Here is an 18,684-nt window from a genome sequence, read left to right as displayed (position 1 = left end):
TCAATGTCCTAGCTGTTCTGATGCTGCCTTTGGAGTCAGAAGAAAAGCTTCATTATCATGAAAAATTAAACATTTGACATACAAGTTATTTCCAGAAGGGCTTCGGTCTTTTTAAATAATGAACCCCATTGAATCTCAACTTCTCAGCAAACGTTGATTATCTAAATTCCTTAAGTAAACTACATGTGATGCAGCTTTTGAGACATGAACATGATCTACCCTCATGTAAACAATCCTCTGCCTTTGTTGCCTGATGCTATCACATTTGAGCATACATCCTACTGGATCGCAGGCTCAAGCCTGTAAAATCTTGCTATCAAATATCCACCCCAATCTGCAGATGCTTTATGCCTGTGCTTAACAGCCATGACTCATCCCATTAAAGTCAACAAAGTTGCAGTAGTGAAGTTAAGCGTGTGTTTGCAGGAATAGGCCCAAATTCTCAGAAGTATTTAGGTAACTCAAGATGCAGAGAGATGACTAGTGAGGGAATTTCATGCTGGTGTGACTAATCTCCGTAAGATCTCCTAAAATCAATATATAGAGAGAGGGATCATGCACAGGGGCTTCAGGACAACTAAATTAAGCTCCTGTTTTGGAACATCTTCCAAAGAAGCCTCCGGGTCTCCTGTCGTTTAAGAAATGCTTTGAGTGCTCTATCCTGGACACCCTGCTCTGGCAGAAAACAGCATGAACCAGACCTTGAGTTGCCTTGCCACGTCTTGCAAGGAACTTGTCTGCAGCGACAGCTGCCTTCCCAGCTCTGGGAGTTGAACTCCACGTACTTGTAGCTCTGTACCACTGCTCACAGCAACAACCTGCTCCTGCCCCAGCTTTGCACTCCAATAGTCGCATGTGCATCAGGATCAGATACTGTTCACACAGGCTACAGTTTACTTTTCAAACTGAAGGACCAAAGTGAAATAAATGGAAGTATCTGGTTTTTGAAGGCCTGGAGTTTTAAGATTCTTTAAATAGACATTGTAAGCAAAATTCTTTCTTAAATGTGCAGAGCTGACTAAATGACCCATCTTCATTTTTTTTCAGTTGATTTTTAAATAACTGAACTTGAAGGGCTACGGAACATGCAATGACTCCTTCATACTTTAGTAAATATGATGTATTTTGAGGATCCTACAACTGCCATGATTCTGCTGCGTTAAATAAAGTAGATTTTATAGTGCTTTAATCAGATCATGATGGAACATTATGCAAAATATTATGCAACGTAGTGCAAAGTAATTAATGCAAGCCGAGAAGTGGTAGAAACATGAGACTGCTGAGCAGCATGCATTTATGTCACACACTGCCTGCTGATTTTCCCAATTTCTGTCTTTCTTAGATAGTGGTTTCCCGGTCAGAACCCACAGCTCCACACGTCAGCTTTCAGCTAGACTCCCACCCTGTCTCTCCTCAAGTTGTTGTCGAAAATTCATTAGCAGATGATGGCTATACCCTGGTAGTGACTGGGAAAAAGGTGAGTGGTTCATAATGTAATCCTTCTGTGCACTGTGTAAATCTTCCTTCAGAACAGCAACTTTCAGTATGAGCAACTATTCACACTGCTGCTTTATTCTCTGTATCCTCCCAGCCTTGCCATTCCCTCGGGAACATTGGAGAGGCAAGTTTCCTCCAAGATTTTTTTTTCCCCACTAAACAAACTGACAGCTTAATATTGAGAAATGTTTAAATAATGTAAGAGCTGTGATCTAAACCAACAAAAGCCAGGAAATGCAAATTTTAAGGCTGAAACCCTGTCCTTAATTCAAGTGCTTGCAAAGAAAAAACACACAATGGTTTAAGGAAATAATGGTGCTGAGAGTTTCCTGGCTTTTGTTGGTTTGTGTCATAACATCATAACTTTTTAAGAAGGGGTGTGTGTGCAAGAGTTAACATGGGTGTGTTTAAAATTGGGAGTCAGTATTCACAGGTCTGAAGACTGCTTTAGCATGTAGTCTGCAAAGGGTTAATAAAAATTGAGGAGCTGTCATAAATATGCTATGGTCGTGAGTAGATATGCATTGCAGAATGACTTTAAAACATCAGCAGAAAATATTACAGACAATCCTAAACCATAATCGTAAGCAATAATTTGACCCCTTGAGTTCTATAAGAATTCACAAAAGATCCAACAGCCATTAGTAAAGGTGGTTATTAATCATTTACTAGAAAAGCATGAGGTATTTATAAGAGCAATCTTCCAGAAAATATCCAAAATAAGTTTAAGGAAGGTACTGAAATGTAAAGAAGTATGATGGACTTACATAATAGTGTAATTATATACCAGCTTTAATATTTTGACTAAAAAGAATTCCTGTATATTTAGAATGACTGTTATCATAAATATCCTGATATTTAAAATTATATAAATTTTAATCATATTTTAGGTATAGTATAGATTTTTTGATGGTAGGTGTTAAACAACAAGTACATGGGCAGTCACATGCTGTAAGTGTGTCACAGATACTAATACAACCTTGCCAAAGTTGAAACAGCCATCATGCCTATTTTTACAAATGTATGAACTAAGGCATACTGAGATCCACTGTTTTTTTCCAGGAACTAGTGCAGAATTAGGAGGAGCACGGTGCTGTTTTTCCATCAGCAAAAAATGCTATCTTGCTGTAAACACCAGATGCTGGTAGTAACTGTATGTAACATTAAGATGCCTTTAGGGTTTCTCCCAAGTGAATTTAAAATCGTGTCAGTTAAATTACTTGTAAGATCCTATAATTACTGAGCTAAAGAGAAGCCGAACTGCAGCTTGCACATCTCAACCCTGAGTAGCACTGCAGTGCATTGCATAAATAGCGACTCTCCTCACCACTCAGCATGTGTATTAAAAGGATCCGTGTGCCATGTCTGTCCGCCAACAGGTGACGAAGATCCCGCTGCAGGGGCCGGGCTGCCACCACTTCGGGTCCTGCAGCCAGTGCCTGCTGGCACCTCCCTTCATGCAATGTGGCTGGTGCAGCCAGCGGTGCCTCCGGGCTACTGAGTGCCCTGACAGCACCTGGACACAGGACATCTGCTTGCCTCAGGTTTATGAGGTAAACCAGTGGATTTCTTATATTTATCTCTGAGGGAAAAATGCAGCCTGCACTCTGTGGACATTTACTGTTTATTTTTATGCACTTATGATAAATTAAGTGCCTGCTCTCCTCAACTTCCTCACAGCCTTAGTGTCCATAGAGACTCTAGCTGGATGCACGTGCTCTCCCTGAATGCTGTGGGCTCAGGTGCTCACAGTGGACAGGTCTGTCTGATCATCCTGGCTTGCCATGGGAGAGCCCTGGCCCTACAAAGCATTCATGGTGGGGAAGCAACACGGGTCTGAGCCAGTCTGGCAGGGTTCTGATGGGAAAAGCCAGTCACAAAAAGGAGCACCCTTCCCCCCAGACCCTCCTCAAAAGGAGGAGGTGGAGGAAATTGCTTTCTGCCGACAGCTGCCACAGCCTGACCCAATGCGGGAGGTCTCCCTGCTCCTCATCCATCCCCATGCTGGCTCCAGTGATGGAGGAAAGGGTGGTGTTTCCCTGTGGGGAAAGGTACCCCCACCTAAGCTCTGCAACAGAGCTGTGAGCCAAAACACCAGCCGAAGGGAGATGTTTTTCCCTAACGTCCTTCCTCAGTTCCTTGTTACCGTGGAACCACTTGCCACTGAGGGGGATAAGCATGTAGACCTGGCCCTCACTGGGACAGGGACAGCCAGAGGCTGCTGCCAGCCAGCCAATGCCCATAAAGAGTGTGTGAGAACAAAACTACATGGGTGAGCAGAGAGCTGCACTGACGCGTTCCTGTTTTGATTTAGCTATGGTTAATGCAAGACTCCTATTGGCTGGCTGTACGTGTAGCCAAATCATCCCGTGTGAAGTGTGACATCGCTGTGAAGGCAGAGGTCTATAGGGCAGCTAACAGACTAGAAAACCAAGGGAAGGACAAGCATAAAACTTTCTGTGGTAGCATTTATGCCCATTTACTTTTGTTAATCCATTTAACCATATAGCTAAAAATGCATCTTCCTCTGTGGGCATATGGCTTATAAGTGGAGATGAAAATTGGACACACTATGGTCTCAGAGAGAAAGCAAGTAAAAAGAGTTTTTTAAATAAGTAATGTATTGCTTTCAACCAGGCAGATGATTTCATGTACAACGACTTTTTAAAGAGCAGACTGGCAAACTGCTAATAATCTAGAAACAAATCCAGAAATGCATGTTTAGAGAGTATTTTTTCTTTTCCACATTCACCTTTCAGATACCAACTTTAGGATGAGCACAGGCAAAATGCAATAAGCAAACAGTAAAGCGTTATAGGAATCAAACCCAAAATGAATGGAAAGGAGGGGTACGGGGTGTTTGCTTTCCTTCTATTGACATTTACCTGTGGGCAAAGGACATGTAAAATATCTCTAGTACAGAATGTGAATAGTTTACTTTCATTCTATACAAGAACACATTTATTTCAAGAAGTCTGCATTAGATGATCAAATAGTCCTTTCTGGCCTTAATTTGTATGAGACTACGAATCATCAGTTCAAAGGAATACACTGCAAATTAGCCCCGATACATTTTTATGTACCTCTGCAGGATCAAGCTACCCAGACCTATCCTGCATAGCTTGTTTAGTCTTTCCTAGAACTCAAGCACAAGTAACATCCCTTAATATTTTTTCTCAACAAATCTTTCCAGCAGTGGCTGTGTATTGCCATGCCTCCAAAAAGATTTCTAAGGGTCTCAACTGATTACTTTCTAATTTTCAGAGGTGCTGAGCTCTTACAGTTCTCTTGAATGTCAATTATGAGGCTACGTGCTCAGGATTTTTAAGAACCAAGCACCTGGAGCCCACGCAGATATACTCAGACTGAGGTGCATCCCCAAGGCCACCCCTGAAGTTGCTGGCAGGACTCATGCAGGGGAGTGCACCTTGGATGTGGGATGGTGGGAGCAGGCATGAGGCCAGCCAGCTGCTCCCCTTCCCCACACAGCCCAGCCCTGCCTGCTCAGCACAAGCCCAGTCTGCCCCATAATGAATATGGATCTGTGGCACTGATGGATCTTAAAATGAATCTCAAATTACAGCATGCCCGTATTGGAGAAAGTTGCTTTTAGAAGGCTTGTAAGGCAAAAAATGCAGCTGAGTTCTTAAATCCCGTTGGACTGCTAGCTGTTAAGACAGATTTCATGCTCTACTGGACCATGACATTTAACATTATTACTGAAAAAAATATAAAACAGATTATTCATCATCTTCTGATCTGTCTTTAAACTCGTATGCATAAAATATGAGAAACAAGCTTGTTTTGTTCCTAACAAACAGAGGATGACCTGATTTGCATAATATCTGAAATTCAGTCCCAACTCCCCACTAATGTTTTGCAGCTTTCAGAGGGACAGATTGCTTGAGATATGTCATACGATCACTTTAACCTGAGGGGAACACAGAACTTCTCCAAGTCAGGTCCAACAGACGTTAACAAAATCTCCAACAAAGTTTTCCCAGGTTATTACATAGACTGGTGTGCAGTGGAGAAAAAAAAAACAAAGACATTTTTTCCCCTCAGGAGGGATAGCAGGGAAGAAACCTAGCCTGTTCCTGTGAAGTTCTGCAGATCCTTTGTCTCTCTGCCCTGCTTTAAGCACTTTTCCTTGGATCCATTGGTGGTGGGGACTACAGAGCTCCAGCTCTGCCTAGGCATCCCCCCAGCTACAAGACAGAGCAGCAGGTCTGGCACTGGGACACATCCCCACCACAGCCTGGCTCCTACCCCATGCCTTGGCACCAAACCCTGCTCCCAGCCGTCACCTTTGCCCCGAGGAGGCATGATTTGTCAGCCTGGATGGGCACTGCTGGGGAACTCAGAGGAGGTTCCTCGGAGCTCACTTGGTGCTGGAACAAATTGCAGGCATCTGCATGTGGCATTCAGGTCGCGCTGAAAGGTGAACAGTGTAAAAGAAGAAATAAACTGATCTCCCTTTTGATTCTTTCTTGTGGTTAAAAACCTGACATGGTTTGCTGTTGCTTTTAAAATGAGTCATTTTAGCTGGCTTTTATCTCAGACATATCAAGGACATTAGACCTTCTGCTGCCTATTTAGGTTGGAGTTTTGCTGGAAATTTCATATGTGGCCTGTACATATTCTTGCCTCTTAACTGAAACTAATGGGCCATTAAAACTTTGATACATAGATACTTTCTTCCAACAATTTATAAAGCATGTGAGTGGATATCAGCATAATGGCTGTCAATATAAGTGAAAGAAAAACACAATACTTAAAACTTTTCAAAAAGAAAAAAGTTAACTTTATCTCCCTTAACCCAAAGTCCAGAGAGGAGCAAGGACAAGCAGGACATCAAGCCTTGCAGCAGGACTTACGCCATCTCATCAGTGGAGTTTCCTTGATATAGGAACTTTTGAATGCTAAATTTCACAGCATTTATAACTGGTTCGGGTTTTGCTAACTTTCTTTTACCACCTGCACAATGTAAGCACTCAGAAGATAGAGTCATAGAATCATAGAATAACCAGGTTGGAAGAGACCCACCGGATCATCAAGTCCAACCATTCCTATCAAACACTAAACCCTGCCCCTTAGCACCTCGTCCACCCGTGCCTTAAACACCTCCAGGGAAGGTGACTCAACCACCTCCCTGGGCAGCCTGTTCCAGTGCCCAATGACCCTTTCTGTGAAAGGTGCTTATGTTTGCCTCAGTTGAAAGTCCCCAGTTGAGGTTCACTATTCATTCCTGTCGACTCTCTCAAGAAAATGTCTGTGAAGCTACATTTAACTCTCAGTGGTTTCATTGTACAGAACAAGTAGAATAAAATTAAAGAAATTAATAAAAACAGTCTGAAGGAATTTCTGCAGAACATAAATAAAGAAGTATAAGATTTGTCTATTTTTTGCTATCTACATAGAAGTCTTGTCTCACAAATTTGCTGGCAGAACGTAGTAAATACTTTCACTCTCACTCAATTCAGGCGTGTGGGCTGCTATCACAAGTCTCTTTTGGCAGATAAGATCACTCAAAACCAGTGAAATGCCTTCAGTTTTTGTTCTGTATGACTCGTCAAGCCTGATTTTGATGCCCTTATTTTGGTAACTTATGGATTACATTTCAGACTCTTCAAATGCCGCACGTCAATGCATTATTGTACAAAACATGACACATCCTGTACCCCCACAGAGCAATTCAAGTTTTTGCTAGCATTTTGTTGCTCCAAAAATAGCTAGTGTGCTGAGATATTAAGTAGAGTGGAAAACTAGAATCTGAAGTCAATCCAGATTTTGAAGATAAAAAAACCAAAGAAATAAGGGAAAGTTAAACTTGAGAACAGCAGAGACTCCACAGGATACAGTACTGCTCTGCGCTCTTCGCTGCAGTGTTGTGTGTTAGGGGACTGTGTGAGCATCACTCCTTTTTTATGGGATTTGTGCAAAAGTACTGCTTGTGCATAGGTTCGCTCTTCTTTGCTTGTTGAGAGCTGATTCAAAGCTCATTAAAATAGGAAAGATTCCTACTGGCTACAGTGCATTTTAGATCAGACTCTTTGTCTGGTTTCTAATGGGGGCAGTAAATTTCCCCATATAGAGTATATGGTATAATTCTTTTGAAGTATTCTTCAGCTGCCTTTCCATCTACAATAGTTCATTTGTGAGAGTCTTGAAGTGTGACTACAAGAGAGTTGAAAAGAAATGTGCTGTCTTACTGGATTTCCAGATGAAATAATAGCCAACTATCTCTCAAACACTTGCCTTTCAGCTTGAAAATGAAATTGAGTCCTTTGAAAGGCACAGCTGTATTGCATTTTAGGGGCAAAATTACTTATCACTAAAGCATTAAGTCTAAGACATTTAGGCACTATGACCACAAGCATAAATTTAGTCTTTCATTCCCTGTTGTTTGTCCAGTGGTACTGACACGTTTGCAAAATCGTGCAGCATTAGTAAAAATCCCCATAAACCCAGAACCAATGTTTTTTGATTTTTTTTTTTTTTTACTGGTGGTACTGGCCAGTAAGTACTTTTTCTGAGCTTGGAAGACTTCTATAGTGTTCCTACATTTTTCCCACCATTGTTATATTTTACAGGACAATTTACAATATGCAGGAAAAAAAGCATTTCCTTTATAGATTGTCTCTGTGTTTCTGAGAGGTAGTTTATTTTTAACTTGAAATTAGAGGTGACCAAATGTAAAAGATTTAAGGGAAGAATAGCAGAAGTCACGTTAACTTTATCACAGCCAACGCAATATCAGATTTTGGTGTCTTTGAAGCTACTTCACTCTGAACCTGACTTTCATCAAGCTGACAAAAAAAATGGTCATTTTGGAGCTCTTTTGTGTTCAGCATTCAATTTCTAACAAAATAAGTACATTGTATGTTTAACATGCCAGAAATAAGATGTGAAAGACAAGAACAGCAGGATTTAAAAGTCTATTACAATGCACAGCTTGTTCAGTGCCCCTAAACACTATCCTTCAAAGCTTTCTAGTATAGGTTTTGTTATTTATTGCTACTGTCAGAGAAAGCTCATAATGTGACAAATGAAAGGTGAAGAACAATTAAGATGAATGGTAGGACATAGTCTACTAGAAGAAATGCTTTTCTAAAACTATTCCGTTGCACATTCTTTAACTCCATTTGAAGTTCAAGAAGACCTGATGTAACTAGTGCAATATTTTTTTAACAGATTCTCCCGAGCAGTGCTCCCTTAGAAGGTGGGACAAAACTAACACTGTGTGGATGGGACTTTGGATTCAGCAAATATAATAGATTTGAATTAAAAAATACAGTAGTCCATATTGGAGGACAAATCTGTGCTCTGGAGGCAAAATCTAGCAACAAAAACAGGTATGAACACTAAAATATGAATGTTCTTTTATACAGGTGTTCTTTATGTAGTATGGATTTTTTAGTGATATAAACATTCAGTCTATAAGTAAGTGTCATCTCTGATTCTGAAATTTCAAACAGGAAGCATTCCCTTGGTTTGATTTGCTCCCCAAGAAAAAAGTGCTTGAACTGGAGATCAACTAAATCTAGTTAATGCTGATAGCTCCTGCAGCAGCTTTTTCTGGCTTGTTTGCTAAATACTATTCAACACCTCTGGGATCTGGCAAGAGCAAAACTATTCAAAGGTTTGAAATGTTGAGAGGTACCTTTGGCCAGGATCCTGCAGGGCTCTGTTATGTCATTTCCATCTTCCTGATCTGTGAAGGTGCTGGAGAGAAATGTGAGAAGATGCAGGATTTTGTCATCCAGAGAGTTACAACCCTCAGCTGCACCTCTCCTCCTCCAAAATATGTATTTGAGATGGGGGGGATAATGGCTTAAGTTTAAGACAGAGTTTATTCCAGTTGTTTTCTTGAAGAAATAGTAAGTTCAATGAATATCCTCTCTCGGTTCAAAGCATATGACTATCTACTACCAAAGCAACATGCAAATTATGGCAGAGCTTCCCTCTTCATATATATAGCAGGAAAAGGTCACTCTCCAGAAGTATTGAGCACTCTCCTAACTGCTACTCTGAACAGTCTGAGTGGAAACAAAGACGACTTAAGGAGTCTAGCTCATATATGAGACTGTAAATGTAATGCAATGTAATATATTGACACATGCTGCCACTAAAGTCCAACTTTAAATTTTAGTAATATTTAAATATATACAACAAACTTGTATATATGATACATTTTTTTCTAATCCTGTTGTCTGTCAAAATTTGGCATTAAATGAAAATTCTGAAAACCAACTAAGCTATTGAATGGGAGGTATTTTTCTTCTCTAGCACGCCTTTTTTTCCCTGCAATTTATTTGATATACTAAAATTATTTTCCCAGGCTAAGTATAAACACCGCAGTGTTTGTATTTAGTATTATAAAAGACACTATAGTTCTTTTAACTGTTATTTCTGAAGTGCCCCTTATGCACACAGATTGATGATTTGTTTAGTACGAATCCTCCATTATTATGAGTTTGAAGTGGTTCTATTTTAATACAGAAGATCAAGCCAGAAAAAAAAAATCTAATCCCCTGTTTTTCCTTGTTTTCCAAAGGCTGGAATGCACAGTTCCTGCTGCAAAAAATCCAAGTTTTAATATATCCAGTAGTGTTTCTGTTGGACATGGCAAAACACTATTCAATACATTTTCATACGTGGTAAGCACTATGATTAAAAATATATTGTCAAAATGAGCTTCCATATGAACTGGAAGGAGACTCTTTGTGAGTCTAATCTGATATGGTAATTCTATATTCCTATTTGCTTTATTAATACTTCATGGAAATGCCAATAAATGTTGTTCACATTTTGAAATTTAACAATCCATTGTTCTTACTTTTACCTCCTCAGAATCCTGTAATAACAAGTATCTCACCCACCTATGGCCCCAAATCTGGAGGAACATTGCTAACTGTAGCTGGAAAATACCTAAACAGTGGCAAATCCAGAAAGATTTTTGTTGGTGAGAAACCATGCACCTTGAAAAGGTAATGTACTTACTCATAAGTGATACCTTTAATGTTGAAATGGCTTGATTAAAGTGTCTTTGAGTGAAAAAACACAAACATACATTGCTCTCTTCTCCTTTTGTTGCATATCAGAGAATTGATACTACAATAAGCATCCAGTTCTGGATTACACTCTGAGATTAAGGTGTCTGAAAGGTTCCTAGAAGGGACAATCGTTCCCTAGAAGACTTGTTTATTCTGTAATTCTTCTATTAACCTCATTAAAAGGTTGCATAGAGAAGTAGTAAGTCAGCTCCTAATGGACTGGAAACTGCCCATTTCCCATCATTTTTCTCACCCCAACTCCCACACACTCCGACTTCTCTCTTCTATTGTCAAGAGCTCTTGTTCATGCAGAAGCTCCCAGTCTGTCTCCAGTGAATCCTGCGTGGAGGTTAACATTTCCTGCTGGTTTGTTTGGTGGAAACCTGACCAGCATGTGAATGTGTATCCCATGCAGAGGAACAGTTATTTCTGCACTGTTGTCAGTGAACAGACTCCAAACTAGAGGCCGCATCAGTTTGGGACATTTCCTGGTATATATAAAATTGTTTTGAGGATTAAGCCAGAATTTCTTGTTGCTCTGTATTTGATCTAGTAGGAGCTTAGTCAAGAATCTTCTATGTGCTCTGTGTGGAATATAAAAGCTGAATATAAGAGTTGTAGTGGTGAAACATCACATTTGCAGAAAATGTGGGGAAGCGATAGCCTATTAATGTTAGACTCAAACTCAGGAGAGCTAAATTTTATTCTTTGCTGGTAAATGATTTATTGCATGCTCTTGATCAAATTAGCTAAGTCTGACTAAATCAGGAGAGGGATTTAGGTATTCAAGTCTGATATTTAATTGCTATCAGGATCTTCAGCACTTCTGTTCAGTGACTACTTAATAGTTTAGGATGACATTTATTGATGTCATTATCTCAGCTGGTCAACTAATGGACAAATATGTAAGGTTTCTCATAATGAATGGTTCATCCGATCCATTTGAGACGTACTGTGGGGGTGAGATGACAGCCAGCTCAGAGATAGATGTCTGCTTTGGTCAGGTGAACTTCTAGGTATCAAACCATAGTTGGGTCTATCCAGTAAGCATCCCCTGCACCCCCCTTTCCCACCAGCCACATTCTCCAGAGACTACTTCTCAGGTCCTAGCCAGTTTCTCAGAGCAAGTATTTCTCTTCTTGGGTGATGATGTTCCCTCTTAGGAGCATTGCCCAGTTCTGAGCACGTCTGGATCAAATATTTACTTTTCCCTTTAAAAGTTGGTTAAAGACTTCCACAGACTGGATATGGTTTGGCCTATATTACTGAAACAAGCCACAGGAGTTGCATTTGCTTGTCCAATCAGTTCTTATCTTTTCACTGATGAGCCTTGCTCTCTGCAGCCACTTATCTGCTCTAAGCTTCAGGATCCTTTGCTCCTCTACTGCCCACTGAGCTCATGTAGAATGAGGACTTTCAGGGACAACCATGAGAGAGCAAGGAAAAGGCGAATATCCTGGAGACTCTGCTGCGGTGCTGAATTTTCAGGCTGGACGTTAGGAAAAAAATTTTCACAGAAGGGGTCATTGGGCACTGGAACAGGCTGCCCAGGGAGGTGGTTGAGTCACCTTCCCTGGAGGTGTTTAAGGCACGGGTGGATGAGGTGCTGAGGGGCATGGTTTAGTGTTTGATAGGAATGGTTGGACTCGATGTTCCAATGGGTCTTTTCCAAACTGGTGATTCTATGATTCTATGAATTCAGCCAGCTCATCCTGAATTTTCAGCCTTTTGCCCCTCTCATTGCCCTCTCCTACGCTCTACTTGCCCCTCAGCAGTGCCTGGAGTCAGCAGGTGCCCTCAGGGCAGGACATCTCTGACTTGCTGTTGCATCCCTTCCCCCACCCCAGTCCCTTTTCTTGGATCAGAGAATCACAGAATCACTTAGGTTGGAAAACCCCTTTAAAATTGAGTCCAACCATAAACACAGCACTGCTGAGTCCACCACTAAACCATGTCCCTAAGCACCTCTTCTACCCATCTTTTAAATACCTCCAGAGATGGTAACTCAACTGCTTCCCTGGGAAGTCTGTTCCAATGCTTGAGAACCATTTCAATTAAGAAATGTTTCCTAATGTTCAATCTAAATATCCCCTGGCACAACTTAAGGTCATTTCCTCCTGTCCCATCACTGCTTACTTGGGAAAAAGAGACCAATGTCCGCCTCACTACAGCCACCTTTCAGGCAGCTGTAGAGAGCAACACAATCTCTCCTCAGCCTCTTTTTCTCCAGGCTGAACAACCCCGGCTCCATCAGCTGCTGCTCATAGGACTTGTGCTCCAGACCCTTCACCAGCTTTGTTGCTCTGCTATGAATGCGCTCCAGCACCTCAGTGTATTTCTTGTAGTGAGGGGCCCAAAAGTGAGGGTTTTAACACATGGTGAATGCTGTGGATTGGAAAGAGAAAGAATTATCCCTTGTTTACAACAGAACAAGTCATCCTTCTTAAGCCTGAAGCATGGAGGCAGTTTCCACCCTCTGCGGGGTGCAGGGGCTGATGTGGCTGATTTTCCCCTTGGCAAGGTGCAAGGCAGACGATTTAAGATGAATCTTGAACCTAAGTAGTGATGTTGGTGTTTTTACCTCACACCCTATTTACTGCAATATGATCAGACAGCCTGGGAATCGACATTTTTTTTACAAACGGATCCTTAGGCAGGGTTGGGGCTTAGTAAAAGGCAGTATTTTAAAGAGAATCTGTTTTATAAAGCTGACAAGCAAGCCCTTTTCTGTCCTTCTAGCATATCAGCAAGCACTGTGGAGTGCTACACTCCGGCACAACGAATTCCCCAGGAATATCGTGTGAGGGTGGGAATTGACGAAGCTATTCGAGACTCAAGCAGTCATTTCACATACAGAGAAGACCCCGTTGTTTTAAAAATTCATCCAGCCAAATCTTTTCTTAGGTGAGTAAAAGTTTCTTCTAGGAATAAGAAAAGTAATGAATGAAAGAAGAATGGCTATGCTATGCAGCAATCTATCAAAAGAAATTGCATTTTTATCTCTATCTGGCATGCCAATTGCTTCTATTATGGTGCAGTTGCAGAGGGCAGATCATTTCCTTTCAGAGGTGAAGGAGGAGGGGGAAGGGCACCTTTTTTCTTTATGTGATTTAACTCCTAGCTGCTGCTGAGCGTACCTATGATGTCCTGCTGAGATATCTCCTGTATAGCTAAGTGTGTCTTCTATACTGTGTCTGGACATTACACTGATTAGTGAGGAAAATCATTTAATGTGACAAGTCAGCAGAACTCAAGAGAGCAAATGGATTTTAAAATAGTCTAAATCCAGCGCTACATAAATATTATGAACATATATGTATTGTAGTATATGTGGGTTTTTTAAGTGACATATTTATGGTCTCAGTAGCTTTAATCCAAGCCATCTGCCTTTGCCAAAAAAACTTCAGCAGTAAAAAAGACACCCTTTTCAGCACCACTGAAAGCAATAAGTAAGTTAGCAAAAGCTAAGTTCAAGTATACACCCTTCTTTAAAATGTACTTATTTGGTTTATATGCTGGGATAGCAAATAAAAAAAAAAATAATTTTCTTTTTTTTCTATACGGTTAGATGTTATAGCAAGTGTAAAATTTGTTTCCCATACAAATAATCTCACTGCTTAACACCATGTATTTGCATTCACCCCATATATCCCTAATTCTGGTTTTATGTTGTCATTTACTCTAAAAAGTAATTTGTAATTAAGATTATCATAGCAGATGTATCATTATCCTACTCATCTTCCTTTTTTTATTTATTTAATTTTTATTTTTGCCTAGTGGTGGAAGTACAATCACAGCTCAGGGAATCAACTTGAACTCAGTGTGCTTTCCTCAGATGGTGATTACTGTACCTAAACTGGGAATGAACTTCTCTGTGGTGAGTCAGTCTTGGAGAAGACAATCTGTTATCCTGTCATCTTTGTGTGGTGAATGGCACAGAATTTTCAGTCAAAATACTTTGATTTTGCCTGAAACTTCAGGGCTTCCACTGACATTTTGGTATTTTCCAAGGAACCTCTTCCAAATAAATAAGAATTTTACAGTATCGGGTAACAAGATTCTTATATTGCAATATAGCAATGCAAATTCAGTGACTAAACTCAGACTAAACAACACAGTATAGATGTGTCAGATTACGCGGCAAGTTCCAATGCTACTGTGAGAGGTAGGAAATATATACAAATGGTAAGTATGGATATAAAAGGGAAATGGAACAAGCATCAAAGAAAGAGGAGAAGGAAATATGTAAATCAAAAGTAAGAATTATTTAGAATAATTTCTGATTGCCAAATTCCATATTGGGGGAAATCTATCTTTACTTATCAAAGTCAAGCAACTAAGTTTTAAGAGAGGTTTGGACTTCTACAGTTGGATGTCTCTGTATGAACAGAGTGTCAGTCGAAGATCTGAGCCTTCTCTTGTTACCTGAGTTGATAACAGACAGTGTCTAAATCTAAATAAGACATGACCATCTGATCTACTTTAATTTCCATAAGGCAAAGAGAACATTTATCAGCCAGTTGTACTGGAACAGTTTTCTGTAAGCTTTTATCTACATATTTATCCTGCATCTGCAACATTTTCTTATCCTGTAAGTTCTGTTTAGCCTAACTGTAGCTAAATTGACCTACACTCTCTATGACAAGCTACATTACTGCTCGTACTCGTAGCTTATTTTTAATGATCATCATACACCATTTCCTTTATTGAATTCTAAGTGTTAGACCTGGGCTTGCTCAAAGCATTTTAAAAGGTATGTCTGCAAATTTGCAGTCTCTTATAGCTTCAAGGTCATAATATTCTTCATGATCCTGATTTGTATAACATTATGAGTGTCAAGACCTGAATTTCAGCTGGATGTAGTTGTGGCTTGTAATTTAATGGGTTCAGATTTTAATCTGAAAATCAGTGCCCCTGCAATGAAACACAGTGTTCAATGTTACCAAAAACACCCTTTACCCATGACTCCAAAAGCAAAACATTTCAGTGAAATCAACTAAACTCAAAATTTATTAGGTTTTTAGTAACGTGGGCATGATTATTTCTAAATACCAAAGAAAAGATTTCCAAAGAGAAGATCATTGCCAAAATCAGCTTTTTAAAATTTGTTCTGTGTGGACTTAAGCAGACTTTCTTTTGAAGTAAAAAGAAACATTCTCTGTTCCCCTGTGAGAATGTGCAATATTGTTTCTCTTCAGGCCCTGATTCTACATACCTGGCTTGTCAAATATTTGGGGCTTTCTCAGAATTGGAATAGATTTGAAAGTGTCTGAAGTTTTAAAGAACTAAATCCACTATCTGAAAGTGACTGGCAGCTCCAGGCAATGAAACCTACAAAATTTATTTTCTCTCCCCCAAATACTGGGAAGCAACATTTCCTTTGAGCAGTGGTTTTCTCCCATTCTGCTTTTTAACCTTCTATTGAAAAACAACATGGACATAGACAGTCAGAATTGTCTCCCTTACTCTTCTTCTTTTCATACTTTGCAGTATGCGTGACATTTGCCAACAGACAAGAAGAGGCACATCTGACCCCTCTTCTCCATAACAATATCTGTCCCTTACCACTGCTGATCTCTAAGAATCTGTCCCAGTGTAAAAACAGCTCTACACAAATTCATTCTCCCTGCACGAAGGGTGGAATATAAACAAACAGACTATTATCTAGTGTTTAACACTGCCCAAGTAATATATTTTGCTCTATTGAAATTAAAGGCTTCTGGCACTCAGTGGCTTTTCCTGCCTCTGTGGCAGCCCAGCTCTGCTTGCCATTTGTTCTACCACTAGTCTTTACCTTGAATTTATTTCTCAATTAGGGATTATTAGTTCTTAGAGAGAAGGGGAACATTTCTAAGTGGCAAAGCAAGATTACTGAGGAAATTGCTGGTGGAGGATGCCTATGGCTGCAGCCTACCCCATCCTGCAATGGAGTTTCTGGGCTCTATGCATGAGCAACATGACAAGAAAACAACCTTTCATCTACTCATTACAAAAATAGACAATAAGGAACTATGTCAAGCAGGGATCTAGAGCACTGTAATGACCAGCTACCCATCTTATAAAGGAGAAGACAGGTTGTGGTCCTGAATAGATCAAACCCAGACAAACAGCATAACACACACCAAAATGACCAAGAAGTCCCATGGATAAGCTTATGTATCTTCTTGCTTCCTTAGTTTAGAAGAGGAGAAGTAACTGACTTGCTTTTTTTAATTGTTGTTTAAGCCCTTTTCAGTTTTCTCTCACCAGCCTCCACCAAGAAGCTGCTTTTGTCAGCATTCAGAAACTCTGACTCTTGGGAAAACCAGAGCCAGAACTGAAAGGCATGCCAAAGCATCAAAGAAAAGTACAGCTGGGAGGGACCACAAAGACCTAGCCTGGTCCACTTCCCTGCAGCAGGAGCAAATTTACACAGACCACTGCCTGACAGATATTTGTCTAGGCTGTTATTAAAGCCTCTTGTGAAAGAAATTTCACAACCTTGCTTAAACAAGCTGTGGAGAGAGCTGCTTTACCTGCTTACCTAGTGGTTTGGAAAGACTTCTTTCTAATAATTAACCCAAATCCTAGCTGCTAATTAGCTTTCTTCTTGTTTAACCTTCAGTGGATACAAACAACAGATTACCAGTCTCTCCTGCTATTTTTACTTATTTGCACTACATTATGATTCAACCTTTCTCTTTTCCAATTTAAGCAGTCCAGACCACTCCAGATTTTCCTGGTGTTTTTCCCAAGAGTTCTGCTCATTCCTTCTGCCATCTCCCAGACCCTCTTCCATTTGCCTAAAACAGTTGGTGCCCAATTTAAAAGAGGTCTCACCTTTTCCTGTCAGCTCTCTTTCTCTAAGCCCATAATTCACTCTCTCAGGCTTAATTGTGGCTTAGGGCCCTGATGGAGTCACAGAGTGAGTGGAGGTTACTTTTGTAAGCAGCAGGAGCTGTTGGGGATGCTCTGCATCCGAAAGCCTCAGGGAGCAGAGCCAGCAGACACACCCTGGGACATTTGCTCTTCTCTGCCCATTTCTTTCCATCCCAGTGGAAGAGATGAGTGATACAACCGCTAGAAGAGTTTTCCTGGAACAACTCGCCTTAAGAAATCCAATTTAACTGAGACTGAAGAGTTTTGGGGCAATATGGCAGCCCCCTATAGAAGAAACATTTGAGCTGATCTTTTCAGCTTTTGTGTTCAAAATTCAACATTTTTGAAACTTTTTCTTCTGTAAGGCAAAATTGCCTTGTTTCAACGTTATTATTTCATTTCATATTTATTTGAATTTCCTTAAAATTATTCAATACTGTGCTCACACTAGTTGTGTTTATATTACATTCTATGTTAACACTGCCAAAATTGTACATTTTGCCTTCTTTGAATTTGATATTTCAATGAGTGAAAAAAATGTTCTAGAATTATTGAACCATATGTTCACATACTTGAAATGTGTTTCTTTTAAATTTCTGTTTCATTAATTCTTTCAGCCATTTGTTCAGACTAGGAATAAAATATATTAATTTACACAGTGCTGTATAAATTTGCAACAGCTGTAGATAATGCATAAAGATACAAAAACCTTCTACTTACATACAATTCTACTTGCATATCCAGGTCTTGGGGGGGGTGCACAAGAAAAGAAGCAGCTCATTCCTTCCTTTCATTTTGTATTGTGCCTCTAAAAAAGCTTTACACAGTTTGCAGTGGTGTTTGGTCAGGAGATTGTTTACAAAATAAGTGTCTTTTAACCTCAGCTATAAATTATACTAGATTATTCTTCTGCTTCTGAAGCACTTGAGGCTTGAAAAGCCTGTACTTTGCATTGATTTCCCAATAGTGAACAAGTGCTTATTCAGGTGTCCTTTGCTGTAGCATTTTTACATTCCATCCTTTAACTAGTTTGGTTATATATTCCCACAGCTTAATCCCTCCTAACTGTCCAAGTCCCAAAATATGCAAGGCTGCAAAATTAGGGAGAAGCACCTTTTGGAGCATTACCTTCAACAACTGACCCTGTAGCTATACAAGATCATCTCTTCCACGGACTTCCATTATCTCTCCATTAACCAGCCTCTTAAATGATCTTTAGCTTTTCTTGTGTTCCCTGCTAGATGCTATTTCCTGCTGTATTCCATGAGAATTT

General features: G+C 40.1%; 1 protein-coding gene across 2 annotated transcripts in view; it reads left to right on the top strand.

The window, feature by feature from the left end:
* The window catches only part of MET (MET proto-oncogene, receptor tyrosine kinase), a 92,372-nt gene that overhangs the window by 46,085 nt on the left and 27,603 nt on the right, over positions 1–18,684 (top strand). For both annotated transcript variants that reach the window (XM_069850912.1, XM_069850905.1), the window contains exons 4-10: positions 1,343–1,477; positions 2,877–3,050; positions 8,692–8,852; positions 10,055–10,157; positions 10,351–10,487; positions 13,293–13,457; positions 14,331–14,430. In XM_069850912.1, coding sequence (XP_069707013.1) covers positions 1,343–1,477; positions 2,877–3,050; positions 8,692–8,852; positions 10,055–10,157; positions 10,351–10,487; positions 13,293–13,457; positions 14,331–14,430 — 975 coding nt within the window. The remainder of the gene's footprint in view (positions 1–1,342; positions 1,478–2,876; positions 3,051–8,691; positions 8,853–10,054; positions 10,158–10,350; positions 10,488–13,292; positions 13,458–14,330; positions 14,431–18,684) is intronic.

The sequence above is a fragment of the Phaenicophaeus curvirostris genome, chromosome 1, assembly GCF_032191515.1.
Source record: "Phaenicophaeus curvirostris isolate KB17595 chromosome 1, BPBGC_Pcur_1.0, whole genome shotgun sequence".
In the NCBI taxonomy this organism is placed as follows: domain Eukaryota; kingdom Metazoa; phylum Chordata; class Aves; order Cuculiformes; family Cuculidae; genus Phaenicophaeus; species Phaenicophaeus curvirostris.
Note: the sequence above shows the minus strand (reverse complement) of the source record. Positions and strands in the feature narration are given on the sequence as shown.